This window comes from Echiichthys vipera (genome assembly GCF_963691815.1).
Source record: "Echiichthys vipera genome assembly, chromosome: 2".
NCBI classification, from domain to species: Eukaryota; Metazoa; Chordata; class Actinopteri; order Perciformes; family Trachinidae; genus Echiichthys; species Echiichthys vipera.
Genome location: NC_139827.1, coordinates 21,960,801 through 21,975,444, shown reverse-complemented (window position 1 = coordinate 21,975,444; position 14,644 = coordinate 21,960,801). Strand labels below are relative to the sequence as shown.

The following is a 14,644-nucleotide window of genomic DNA, read 5'->3' as shown; positions in this document are numbered from 1 at the left end:
AAGTTCTTCCCTCTTTAAGTCAATCTCTGTCTACAACTTTGGCAGCTTGCTGTCAGTGTTTATTGTGTAATTTTAGGGCTTATGTCACTCATTTTGCCACATATATTATTTGTATTTTAAACACTTACAATGTGTAAGTGTTTAAAATCCGTTTCTTAGCACATCGTTAGTGTGTGACACTGTTTCTTGTCTCAGATTTAGTGAACAAAAAGTGACATTCACCCAAACAACAATGATATAATAAAGAATATCACCAACAAATGTTGTTGTCATCTATATAAAAATAGTATCATAGATGTTATGGGAAAAGCACAAGATATGAGAGAGGTGGAAAGAAGGTGAAACAACAGATATGTTGTCTATCAAATACATTGCAAGTGTTAAGTCGTTTAAAGATTGTCAATCTTATAATGTCATTAGTGAGTTGTGTCGGAAAAACACAAAAGCGCTTAAAAACCCAAAGTGTTAGGAGAGAGAGATATAGTATATATAGTAAATATGTATAATGATTTGTCTTTGATTCAGTCAAAATGCACCAGTTGTGAAAAGACTGGTTGTGGTCTTGAGGGCTGAGCTATAGTTTGATGTGGCTGTGTTCAGAACGACAATGGCACTCTTTGGTCTAAATGAAATATCATACCTGAAAACAACTTACAGACTGATACTGATGTGTGATATATCAGGATGATGATGTTCTGTAATTACTAATTCACCAAAGGGCAACTGTCATACAGTATAATTCTAAACCAAGACACTGGTTAAAGCAACATTTTACAGTGCATATTAAGGAAAATGATGTCACAATGTTTTTGTCTTGTGATCATCATCAGATACACTGAATGGAATAAAACAATGTACTGTACATAGTAAACATCTTAACTTAATGTCAGCTTACTAGCTGTTTTTGCAAAGTTCCCCAGTATGAAACAGAAGAAATAGGATTTTCAAGCAGCAGTTGTGTCAACACGTCCTCATACCTACACATCTAGATTGACTGCCAATAACTCACAAAACGACATATATGACCATGCTATTAAACGGCTGAACGGTAGCAGATTTAAACACATGACATATCACCGCTGTGGCTGTTTCAATCACATGACCATAAAAGGTGAACATCCTATTTGACATTGTGAACATTGGGAAAAGGAAATACTTAGGTTTAGACGACAAAAAAACTAGTGGGGGATAGGAAAAGATCATGGATTGGCATTAAATGAGTAATGGATATATCTACGTCACAAATGTAGCTATGTCTCAGGCTGACATTGGCTGAACAATGTATAGCCGGCATTAAATAACAAACTTTTGATGTACTGTAAGTTTTTTTTGCAAATTCATATTCAAATCACCTCAAACTAACAGACTCAAAATGACAAGCTATCTTCTGAGAAAATTCGTCTCCAATTTTGCTTTCTATATGTCCAGTAAATAAACCTTTGCAATGCAGGAATTTTTCTTGTAAGGCTGCATTCAAACTGTTTTGGTTATTGTCGTTAAAGTGCTGCTTCAGCCGCATGCTGTACGGATAATGAAAAAAGTTTTGTTATCACAGTGACTCGCCGGAGTTGCTGCTTCTACTGTATCAGTAAACGTACCAGATACAACAGCCAATGTGTTTCAGTCAGAAAAACATCCACCACCAACTTTTCTACAGCTACTTTTTCAGTCGATTTGTTGTTGTCGGCTGCCTATGTTTTGTCAGTGCCCAATTCCTTTTTTTATGTTATTAAGTCAGTCACTGTCTTGAATGCCTCAATGTTGAACTGCACTGCCTAAAAAGATGCCAGGTGCAGCTTTCTTTCCAAAGCGACTGCTTTTTGTCTGCCTACAGGCCGCTCCCTGTAAACTTTAAAGTGGAAAAGCAGTTTGAAAAAAGCAGAATAGCGTGAACACAGCTTACAGTGGCGATCACCCCTGATGCTTTGAAAACGAACGACATAGAGTTGCTGGAGTGTTCTCTGGAAAGCAGGCTTTGTTTCTGTGCTACTAGCATAACCGAGTTTTACCACTGTGTTGTGCATTCATGTCATGCTTCAGTCACATCTGCAAGACTCGTGAAGCCTTTTCAACAACATTGATAGAAATCACTGCAGCCCTTTCTGGTTACACAACTCCAAGCCTGCCTATAGTTACTTCTACTTTAGCTGAGTCACACAAAGACAATGCAAATACAAATTTTTTTTCTTTTTGAAGCTGTGGCATTGAACTATATGGGACTGGGGTGGTGTTTCATTATTTAACCTTTCAAGAGTTTGTACGTTGATTCGTATACGAAAAAATACAAAATACTTACAAATGACTGCACAACTAGGGGTGTGTGGTATGATATTCGATCATGAACAATTAAAGTATGTCCATAATCTACCTTTGCAGAGAGATCATTAGTATCTTTCAGCAGTCTACATTCTATTATTTGCAATTCTATGCCTCCAATGTTTCCCTTGCATGTAACAAGGGCACAGTGCCACTGCTAAAATATATTGTATAGGGAAAGTAGTTTGGATGGAACATTCAGTTACTTGCCTGAAAAAAAAAAAAGAATTGATTTTGCCATTTTGCCCGCCCTTATGTACAACTGAAAACATTTTTTTTTATATATATATATATATATATATATATATATATGTGTAGTGAAGTATGCAAGATGCAGATTGACCTTTACTTTATCTTTCCAGCATTTCCTGACCTGTACTTGATCATGTAAAGTATGTACCATCTATCTTTCCCCTTTTTTCTCTCTCTCCCTCACTCCCAAATAAAATGTAAGATAGATCATTAGCTTTAAATGGACTTCAATCCACTCATTACATGTCCCATTTACCTTCACTGCATAACGTTCTGCTTTTCATAACGAGACAGAAAAAGGCAGAAGGAGGTAATGCACATGTGGTCAGATCTAGACAGAATGAGAACGACAAAGACAAAAGTGTGTGTCTGCGAATAAGAGCTGCTCAACCAGAGAGAGTAAGGGAAGCGGAAAGATGAGGACAAAGATACAGCGAGAAAAAGAAGACAGATAGAAAGATAGGACATGTCAACCAGAAAGGGATTAAAATCTTGGGTAAAAAAATTGCTGTAAATTTGGAAAAGAGAAGAGACCTGTGCTTTCTTTTTTGTGTTGATACAATCTCTACTAGTAGCGGGAAATATCTATTTATAACGAGTACACCTCTATAAAAACAGGATAAATCCACATGAAAATGACTGGCACCAGTCCATTGTTTCTTTTAACAGCTAGTGACTGACGGCAGACAACGGAAAGTATTTGAATCATGTAATCATCTTTTTATCAGGATTAGTTTTCAGTGGTTTTCATTAACCCTGTAGGTGATGCGATGGAGAGGTCAGTGCAATATGTGTGTGAAGGGTTTCACTTAATGCATGTCCCTTGCTGTTGTTGACGTATTCATACAGTTGCACTGACAAAGCTGTGTGTGGGGTGTTAAGTGGTTTCACTTCATGTCTGCCATAAATGTGTATTTTAATGTGCGTTTTAATCCATACATTCTTTGTGTGTGTGTGTTTGTGCTCTTCAATGGGTGGCTTGTATGGCACGCTGCCAGTTTGGAGAAGCAGGCAGGAGTACCAACATGGAAGCTAACCAATGTAGTGTTGTGGACAGGGGCAGTACTCTAAATATATTTTAGACACCCAAAAAGGGCACACCTAAAAAAATACATTTCAGTTCAAATGTAGGCTATGTTTAGAATATTTTCACCGCCTGTTCAGCGTCCCTCTTCAAAAGTTCTCCTGTATACTCTTGTCTCCACAATGAATGGAATTTTGCTGTGGCTGTTATAATCAACCGTTTTTTTTCCTTGTATTTGTTTATTCCATAAACTGTGAAAAGTCTGACTCAAACTGCTGGTCTGTGGCGTATTACAGTGCATGGCACAGTTGTGTTTAAGCATTGGAATACATTGATACAATTTAGTGCCAAAGGAAGGAAGGAGGGAGGTAGGATGGTAGGATGGAAGAGGGAGATTGGAAAAGTTAAAAAGAGAGAGGGTCAGGAAACTGGACTATGAATGACTATGAATAAGTACCTTGTACAAGCCCAGTTAAAAAAAAGCCAAATTATCCCTTTAATGCGTTCTAGGTGCGTCAGTATTTTTATGTTGTGTTTGCATGTTTATGTGGATGTATTTATAGTGCATGCACTGTTAAATGTGTGTACTATTTGTTTTCTATATCCACATATTTATGGTGTTAAGTGGTGGCTGTCTTGTTTTTGAAGGCGCTAATGATAACAAGGCCAACTTGGGCAAAACTGATGCGCTCACAGCTTTTTAACAAGAATATTTTATTTTCTGTTAGCAATTGTAATTGCATAAAACTGCATAAAACCTGATGAAGAACATAACAGCCCATATGTTTATAGTAACAGTCACTGAAGTGCTTCCTTTTTTCTTTTATCACCTTCACTGCAGGTTTCATCACCTTGCTTATTTGCACTGACCCGCCTATTGACCCAATGTTCCCACCCCTCTTCTTCTCTGTACCTTAGCATCAGCGCCTAACTCCACCCCTCCCTCTATCACTTCTCAGTTTCCTTCAACTAATCTTACTTCTTCTAGTTTACCCACTGCTCCAAATGCCTCCTCCCTCTCCTCTCCTTTGATCCCTCCGCCTGTATGGGGTCCTTTTTCATCACAGGATATTGCTTGGAATGATACAGTGAGGTGAGAAAAGGGAATACAGGGGAAAGAGAGAGAATGAAGACATTTGACACATGTCCCAAGCTGGATTCAAACCCAGGATGTGGTTATCACGTGTCTATTGTCACTATAAAAATGAGTAACCCTTTGACTTCCTTGGCATTCCCTTGTTGGACTCATTCATTGAGTCAGCTACATAAAAAACATGGGGAATACAATTTACAGTAGTGTGAATACATGCAAACTAAAAGAATAGCACAAATGGAGGGAAGTAACCTCGGTTCAGGCAACGCTACAGAAGTCCAACAACCACTCAGTGAGCTAAAATTCAGTATCAACTTGGTATTTAGTGTGATAAAGTGATAAATAATATTAGCTTCGACAGGATCTCTATATCTGGAAATTTTTAGAGAGGGAAAAGCCAGTAATGATGCAGCTGCTAAGCTTGATGCAAGCTGAGTTAATTGCATGATTGAATAAAGAAATGAAATGCTTAAGAGTATCAAGCAACCAGCATGATGTCTGGCATGTCATGTGGTATCGCCAGCCTACCTAATCATTGTCTCACCAAATGATCTGCTTCTTTTAAAAGCCAGTCAATGAGAAACACACATCATGCAACTTTTTTTGTTGGCAAGTATTCCTATACTTTGGTTCAACATCTTCAACCATTTTTGCACAAACGAAAGGAACTGTGGCACACCCTGAATGCCTTCATATGTTTTGTTGGATCCCATTATGTGCAGCTGCTAGTGCTACAGAAGTTTGATTTAATCTACTGTTATTGTATGTCTTTTGATTTTCCCTTTTCACTTCTACCCCAGGTCTGCTATTCACTTTTTCCCCTTGTGCAGAGCATTCTGTGGATCTTGGTCATCTAAATTCTGTCTGACAATACCTGAATGAAGGAACCTAACATGTGCCTGAAACAGACTTCAGGAGAAAGGACTAGGAAAAATAGCATACATTTACAGTAGCTGATGTGGTTCATCCTAATGCAGTTAGAGGGGAACCAGCACTCTAAGCTGTTGTGAGCAACTTTAGTTTCATATTCTTTTTCCAACTTGATCTGACTGACAAACTAAAGCCCGTTTCACACATGCACTCCGACCTAAAAATACCAGGAGGATCTGTATTTGAGAACGGAAATGTCCATTATCAGTTCGACTGTGAGCGATTGGGTGTGTTGATGGTATTTCTTTTATGTGGTTTGTGTGAAACCAAATGAAAACAAAAATTTGAGGATAAAGGAAGGATGATTTACACAAAGATGACAACTAAAATGTCTAACTGGAAAGGGGATACTTCTGTCTGCTGCATGCTCTACCCAAGCGCAACACCTCGCGTCAACCAAACGGGGATTTCCAATACGTAAGGATGCATCTGAGACGGACAATCTTCCTTTGTGTGCTACATATGAGAGAAGACACCTGCCCAGAGTTCATAAGAGAAAACATCTTGTGTCTCCATATAATTCAAGGACTAGCTAAAAAGGTAATAAATGCTGAGTAAACACAGTCCACTACATGTGTTCAAGTGGATGCATCAGTGGAAGGCTCCACTTTGTACACTGAAGCCCAGAGGACTTTCTCTGTCAGGCCTGTCAGACTGCCAATCACCCGCACATCACTTTCTGCAGTGAGTCGATTAAGTCATGAGCACACTGTACGACAGGACTGGCTAGTTAGTCAATTTGCAGATTTGTTTTCTTACATAATTTCCCAAAATGTGTATTTGTGTAATTTGAGTAATTATTCACTTTAAGAACACACACTACATAAGTATTCCACCACAACTAAAATATTAGCAAGGGGAAGTTGTAAAGCAAGCCAATGTGCCACATGCATGCATACACGCACACACACGCACACACACCCGCGCACACACACACACACACACACACACACACACACACACACACACACACACACACACACACACACACACACACACACACACACACACACACACACACACAAAATAATTCAGAGTACTTACTTCAGGTCCTGGAAAGGTTCAGCCCTTACATGGGATGTCTCAACAGAATGGCTGAACACCACACCTTCATTCCCTGTAGGGAAGGGTAAGAGTGGATGAAAGGAAGAAAAAGAAAACACATCCATCTTTTGTGTGAAAGCCTGCATACTATTGCATCGTACCTCAGTTCTCGGAGCTGAGACAGACACTTATAATTCATGACACAGTGCTTCCGTGCATTATAGTAAATATGTGCAAATACGACAGCATTTCTAGTAGCTACATATACATTTACTGGTGACACGTACTACCAATGTTGTGAGCAGTATGAAGATAGGGAGGATGGAGAGCTGTGTGGTGGGTATCACTTCAGCATTTCCAAGTAGTACCCCCCCCCAAAAAAAAATAAAAAAAAATATTAACAATGCAACACAGTTGTATGCAGTCGAAAACATTGGCTCCGACAATGCAGTCTTTAACCCCCGTGTGCAGCATGCTCCCCTGCTTTAGCCTGCTTCCCTGAAAAGATGCTTGGTGGGAAGTGGTGGTCATTGCTCCTGCTGAGACTGTAGACAGCATGTTGGAAAGTCAGCACTGCTACAAAATGAATACTGCAACAAGGCAACTTTGCCTGTTGGCAGGCCCACTGTAAAAAAGAGGTTACTTGGATTGTGGTTTGAAACTGAAGCAGTACATGCCAAGTTTAATTTAAGGAGATTCAAGTAGGGTGTGTGGGAAAGGTTGAGGACCACTACTCCATAAAGGTGCAGATGTACATCCAAAGTACCAACTTGGAGGGAACTGTTGCCTTTTTTATATGAAACTGTAGACATTACAGCTCCCCAAAAGTAAAGCCAAAACATATTGATCGCCCTCTGGTGTCTGGCTGCATAAATTCGGCCCCTTCTATGTTAGCGGATGGGGCACGAGCACCTACAGCGGTCCTAATGTTTATTTATACACTACTATTTCCCGCATCGCACATTTAAATAGATGCCGCTGAACGGTTCGCAGTGGTTTGATGTGGAGGTGAGTCTTTACTGCAGATTTGGTCAGATGAAATGTTCAAAAACGTGCACAAACATATAGGCAAGAAGCAATCAAGCCGCAGCCCAGATCATTTCAAGTAATTTGTGTAAAAACGGGCCTGGGCCATGGGGGAAGACGCAGGGGCCCTAAAACATAGGGCATGGTACGAATGGAAAGTGTGAGTGCGCCCTGGGATTTTTTGTGTTGTGTTGTGTTGTGTTGTGTTGTGTTGATGGAAGATTAAGTACTCCAGGTTTAAACAAGAAATCACAGCAATTATACAAATTACGTTAAGACAAGCACATTAAAATATGTAACATCACAGTATCAAACAGTAGTCCTAGTTCGAGAACTCAAGAAGTTATGACAAACAAAGTATTTCTACACACTCACCCACACACTCAGAGGCTTAAGTGCCATGCATGGGTGAAGTGCATCACCTACTGCTACTATTCATTTTGTTTACAAGTGCAATAGCTACAGGTACAAATGTATTTCTGTATCATTTTGTTCTCCACCTAGGGGCCACAAACCGACGGCCAGAGTGAAGGAGCGGATTTTCACTATGTAAGGGATGGAAACAGTCCTGAATAATAGAGCTTGCCTTACACTGCAGCTGTCAGGAGTAAATAACTGATAGGTTGGGTTGAGGCTTGTGACACAAGAGACCAGACAAGGTATTTTAAATAAAAACCAGATAAAACAGGAACGTTTCACAGTTTTCTGAGAAAAAACAACCGCTGATATGGTTTTTTACATACTGCCTCACAATTCTTCCCAAAGGTCCCAATGTTGAGTCTATTACTGTTCAAGAACACTTGTAGCTTTCAACACAGCTACAAAACCATAGACAGTATACAAAATGGACGTAGCATACCCATCTGGATCCGTTCTCTCAACTTGATCCAATTGTACTCGCCTACGGGAGCTGCCATCTTGTTAGACTTGACTCCTCCTCATTTCCTCTTACCAAAAAAAGGGCATTGATGTGACATTGGGGGGAGGGAGATACGTCCATTTGGCTGACGTATACCTCAGAGGAGAAGTGAGGGCTAGCAACTAGCTGTCACTCAAGAGGCCAGGCCCCTAATTATTCATAAACTTTAACCTCCAAAAAAATAAAAAAACTAGCCTGGTACAAAAAAAAAATCACCCCCGAGTGTTGTCATGGAGATATGACTTAAACATACAGACTAGAATGTTGTTGTTTTTTTGTACCAGGCCTTACATAGGTTTGATTATGCTGTGAAAACGGCCTGTTTAACATGGGGGTCAATGAGAAACTGCTCTAGTATGCAAACTTAGCCCTAGTGGACACTCTGGGAACTGCAGTTTTTGGCACTTACATATTGGAAATTAAAGCTTCACCTTTGTACAGTGGGAGGATGTGGAGACAGTTGTCTGAGGCACACTGCAGACTGCAAAAATGTGCATGCATGCACAAATACCAAGATGTGGAAACAACAAAAGAGAAAATGCCCCCAGTTCTCTAATTTTTACTCTATAGTGTACAATGTTTCTCGCTTGGTCAACATCAGGCCATTATTGTTCCAGCCTCTGGCTGTGTTGCTTTTGGTTTTACTAGTATCTTTACAATTGTCTGAGATACTCTCATGAGTATGCTGCTGTGTACATGAAATTTTTATGAGCTTACTATAGCTTTTTAGGTGGTACCTGTCCAGGTTGGTACAAAAAAGCTATGAAGTGTTTTTGAAATATACCACATTGCATAATTTTCAATTTTATTATTAACTTAATTCTGACCTCCATCAAACAGTGATGACATTCTCTCACAGTGCTTCGAATGGACACATCTCCCCAAATTACTCAGGCCTATAACTATTTGTGTTGTTTACCTTTGAAGTTGAATGTGAGTTTTTGTAAATGTGTGTGTTCCTGGAATATATAATATTAGAAAAACATACATATTGAAACATGCAAGCAAATAAAGATGAGGCATGCACACACACACACGTATGCACACACACACACACACACGCACACACACACACACACACACACACACACACACACACACACACACACACACACAAACACACATACACACACACACACACACGCACACACGCACACACGCACACACGCACGCACACACGTCCAGTTGAGAGAATGAGTAAATGAGAAAAAACAGATATCGTAGTGCACCAAAAGTCAATTTTTCTTCTCTGGCTTCAGTCTTTCCTTTTCATGTCACTTAAATTGCTGTGTCTCTTATTTTTCCTCTGCAATTATACTCACCTGGTGTTGCTCAGACCTTTCATCCATCTGTCTCTTTTGCGGTTAATTTCCGTCTTTCTCTCTTCCTGTTCCTACTATCTCTCTCTCTCTTGTTCTAACCTCTTTTTTTTTTCAATTCAGCAAAAAATGCTCTGCTTGTCAACCCAAGTCTTGTTTGGCTGCACTCATCAGGAGCACTCTGTTTAACAGCTTACAGCATGTGTATGCACTGTAAGCTAAGTGCGTCCTCACGTAACCTTGTTACACAAATTAGTCTGAGCCTGCTGTTCGCCCACCGCTGTATCTGCCTCTTCATGAATCATGAAAAAAATTCCTATCACTTCCTTACGAATGCAGAAAATGAGTGTGGGAGCTGTGACCTCTACAATGAACTATACTTTATATTTGTGCGGACTGATTCACCATGATGCACTGTCTTACACTGATTAATACTGCCCTTTTAATTACAATTCAGACAGCAAAAAGTCATGACGATGTCGTTATTATGATTATATGTCAGATATCTGGAAATTAATTTCAGTTTAGTACTGTAGAGCATTCTGGGTATCAGATAAAAAAACCTGTCTCACTCTGCCTTACGGAACCAGTTAATCTCTACTGCACAGCAGTTTGAGGACATGGGAATTAAAGAATACCTTAAAAAATAAATGAAAGATACCGAATATTAAAAGGTGCCCTGTGGAGTTTTCTTGTAAACAAACAAAAGTAATGTTTACATTTGGTGTTACACCACCTAAATGTGTATCCTTGAGTAAAGTGTATCCTTAAACTCTAACAAATACTGCATGTTGATCTCATGCACAAGGTTGACAAAATGTACATACACTCATAGAAGAAACACTCCACAGCATTACTTGTGGTGAAAAACTCCACAGGGAACCTTTTAAGGAAAAAAATAAAAAAATAAAAAAAAAATAAAAAGTTATTTAAAAAACAACATGTTGTTCACCTGTGACTCTTAGCTTTTCGGTGCCAATGCTGATCTCCTCTTCATCTGCAGAGAACAGAACTCTCTCTCCATCTGTACTCCTCACTTCAAACCTCTGACATTGAGCCTCTACCATCTCTGAACCTGAGAAAAGTGGAAGAGAGAGAAAGGGGCTATGGGTTAACATTAATAGTAGAGGGACATTCAAGGCACACAAAACTGACCATGATGTAGATGTTTTTATCCAGCGCTTCTTACAGATCCATTAGTGCATGAAGGTTTATCTTGATTCACCACAGTGGGATTTGAACTCTGAAACCCAGCATCTCTAAGTGTTGTCTTGCTGTGTTTGTGAAAAGGGCATTTTTCATTGCTTAAAGTGCCATGCACTGAATTTTACTACTTTAGTTGTACTGTGGTGGTAGATTACATGCCAGAGGGAACACCTTATAACCTTAGAATACAAAACAAGAAACTGCATGGCTGCCACTTTTATGCTTTCATGAGGTACTTACGTAAAATCACTTTACACTAACCAGCGGTACTAGGAATACAGTCCTTAGACAATATGAAAACATTCCAGATTATTATTTCATATGGAAACACAATATTGTGCAAGTAGGCGGCGAAATAACCACACTGTCACAGTTAAGAATAATTATAATCTGGGCCTTCAGAGGTATAATGTTACAAACAAAAGTCAACAGTCATACATGAATGCATTTTGTTTGGAGTTTATAAAGTTCCTGTAAAACTTAAGCATTATAAGTTGAACCTTAATTTTTGCCTTGAGGATAAAAATATTATTTGAAGAAAAATACAACAAAAATAAAAAAGACAATATTTAGGACAGTTTATACCCCATGTGGAAGTATTAGTAGTGATTAAGGAAGTTATATTTTGGTCGCCAAGTTTCTGTCAAAAATAAATGATCTACTAGGAAAACAGTCCTACCCACACACCCTACTTGAATCTCCTTGAATTAAACTTGGTGTGTACTGCTTCAGTTTCAAACCACGATCCAAGTAACCTTTTGTTTTCAGTGGGCCTGCAAATGGGCAAATTTGCCTTGTGCAGTATTCATTTTGTAGCAGTGCTGATTTTCCAACATGCTTTCTACAGTCTCAGCGGGAGCAATGACCACCACTTCCCCCCCAAGCATCTGTTCAGGGCCTTTTGTATCTCATGTTGAAGTATTAGTAGTGATACGAGCATTAAGGAAGTTATATTTTGTTTGCCAATTTTCTGTCAAAAATAAATTATATTTTAACAGTGATAAACACATTTTCATTCTATTTACATATAATGAATAATATATAGTATAATATAATAATATATAATATAAATAAGTGTGAGATTTAAGAATTGCAATACATAGAAAAAAATAGGGTGCTTTCAAAAGACAAAGGTGAAGGGAAATCCTTTCTGTTAAGAATATTGAGATGCTTACCGCAACCAACACATTAAGATCAAAGTTCTCCAGAACTCATGTTGAGTTTATTTATCTGACCATTGCATCAATGCTCTGGTAAACTGCAAGAAACACTGTTAGTGACACAAAAATAAATTGCTGTACTCACTGCATAAAGAAACACATGAAGGAATACTTTAACATGGGTCTTTGCCACTTTAAATTACAAGTTTCTATGGAAAGCAACTATCTATGTCAAAAAGGTTAAATCACCTTAATTGGCATATACATGTACTTTAATTTATTTCCAGTCTTAGGGGAGATACAGTATGTGGCTACTGTCTGTGGTTACCTAATAGCAAGTAACCTATTATCATTATTTGTTGCAAACTGCTGCAACAAACAAAACATCATAGAGTGGTTGTTGGTGCCTTTTCAAGAGAAGGTTGGCAGTGGAATTTGAAAAGCGGATACATCTGCTGACAAAGTTTCCATATTACCAACAGTGGTCACAATAGCAGTTTTCATTTTGTTCATTTTGTTCCATGTGATTTGGACTGTGATTTGCTGCCAACCCTGCTGAGTCGAAAGAAAAGTCACTCTCTCCTCTTTCTTCCATGTCTGGTCTCTGAGGCTATTACAAGTGTCCATTAGAAACCCGGAGTGCCTTGTCAGTAATAATCAAACTTTATTAGCAGCCATCAATCTGGGATTAAGCTATTTTTCTCATCTCCTCTCACTGTCTTTATCCTGTCTATCTCTCACTCCTCAAGCCTCTCACTCCTCCACCTACTGTGTGAAAAAGAAATTGAGATATGTGTTGTGAAAGGCTCACCCTAAAGCAAGGTGTGTCTGTGTGTGTGTGTGTGTGTGTGTGTGTGTGTGTGTGTGTGTGTGTGTGTGTGTGTGTGTGTGTGTGTGTGTGTGTGTGTGTGTGTGTGTGTGTGTGTGTGTGTGTGTGTGTGTGTGTGTGTGTGTATGCATGTTAGAAATGTATGCAAAGATATAGAAGAAGAGAGAAGACAGTTATATTTGTGAAAGTATGGCGAGAGGGGAATGAAAGAAAGAAATAAAGTCAGTTATGTTGAAGTAGGAGCGATAAAGAGAAAGTGAAGCCGGTTGAAACTGGAGATGTGCTGTGCTAGTTGTTGTCTCAGACGTATAGCTGGTTCTCTTCAGCTGTTCAGCTCTTGTCCTATAACAGCTTGTAGTGCATATTTCCAAAAATATTTGTGTTTTGTCTTTTCTAAGGGTGTATAAAACAGTCTGAAACTGCAGGAATCTTACTCCATTGAATGGGCGTTATTAGTGGTTATCAGTAAGGATGTCCAAATGGAGCTTCATGAACCATTTTCATTATTTTCTGAGTCCACTAGATGGAACTCTCCCCTTTTGTTGAACAGAAAGCTCCATCTAGTGGACCCAGAAAATAATGAAAATGGTTCCTGAAGCTTCATTTGGACATCACTAGTTATCAGCCTTATAGTTATGGGTTAGAAGAAGCCTGCTACACCTACCATTAGGTTCATAAGGCCCTTATCATTCATTCACATCGTAATGGTCACCTTTAGGTTGGCGGGGACCCCTTGGTGTCACTTTTTAACTTTGTTAAAGAGTTACTTTACTCATTTTAATCCAGGTCTGTGTCATGGCAATGTGGGCATCATGTTCAGAGAACCGGTCTTTGGCCTGTCTGGTGTGGCTTAGTCCCAGCAGAACGAAACATAAAAGACAAGCCAAACACTGTTCATCTGTACAAAATGCCATGACAATGACCTGGATTAAAATGGGCATAGCATCCCTTTAAAAGTTGTAAATACAAAGACAAATAACATTACTCGGTTAGGTTTAGGCAACAAACTTATGTGGTTAGGTTAAGGAATAGAATGTTAATAGTCACTATTGACTTTTGGTTTCACATTGGATGCTAACGGTGGTCTCCCTGAGTAAAAATGTGTGTTTGTTTGACCAATCCACAACCCCAACCTTCCTACGTACACAGAATTTTGGTTTTTAATTTAATTTAGTTTTCGAATATCAGGCACATTTACACATCCACAGTAGAAGAAGAGTAGAAGCAACAGACAAAGAGGTTATATAAGACCATATGTGAATGTTTATAATTTAACTTTAACTGCGGTGTTATGACTTAATCTTGTCTTTGCACTTGGGCTGTTATGTGTGATTACATAAGAAAAGAGAACAAATATATGGAATGTTTATGGAATGAACAAAAAGCCATTTGGTGCTTATATATGCATGCGCTCACACCAGCAGCAACATGATGAGAGAAGGTGGCCGGAAGTTTTTTGTTTCAAATGATAGTGAAAAGAGCTGAAAGAGAGTAGAGCGATGAAACATCTGTACGGAGCAGTTTCA

The 14,644-nt window shown here is 39.0% G+C and overlaps 1 protein-coding gene across 1 annotated transcript in view; it reads right to left on the bottom strand.

Annotated features, from left to right (window-relative positions):
- The window catches only part of LOC310961613 (zeta-sarcoglycan-like), a gene marked incomplete at both ends in the record, with an annotated part of 392,549 nt that overhangs the window by 46,078 nt on the left and 331,827 nt on the right, over positions 1 to 14,644 (bottom strand). Inside the window, 2 exons of the mRNA XM_083933745.1 lie at positions 6,660 to 6,732; positions 10,876 to 10,998. Of these exons, the coding sequence (XP_083789871.1) occupies positions 6,660 to 6,732; positions 10,876 to 10,998 (196 nt within the window). The remainder of the gene's footprint in view (positions 1 to 6,659; positions 6,733 to 10,875; positions 10,999 to 14,644) is intronic.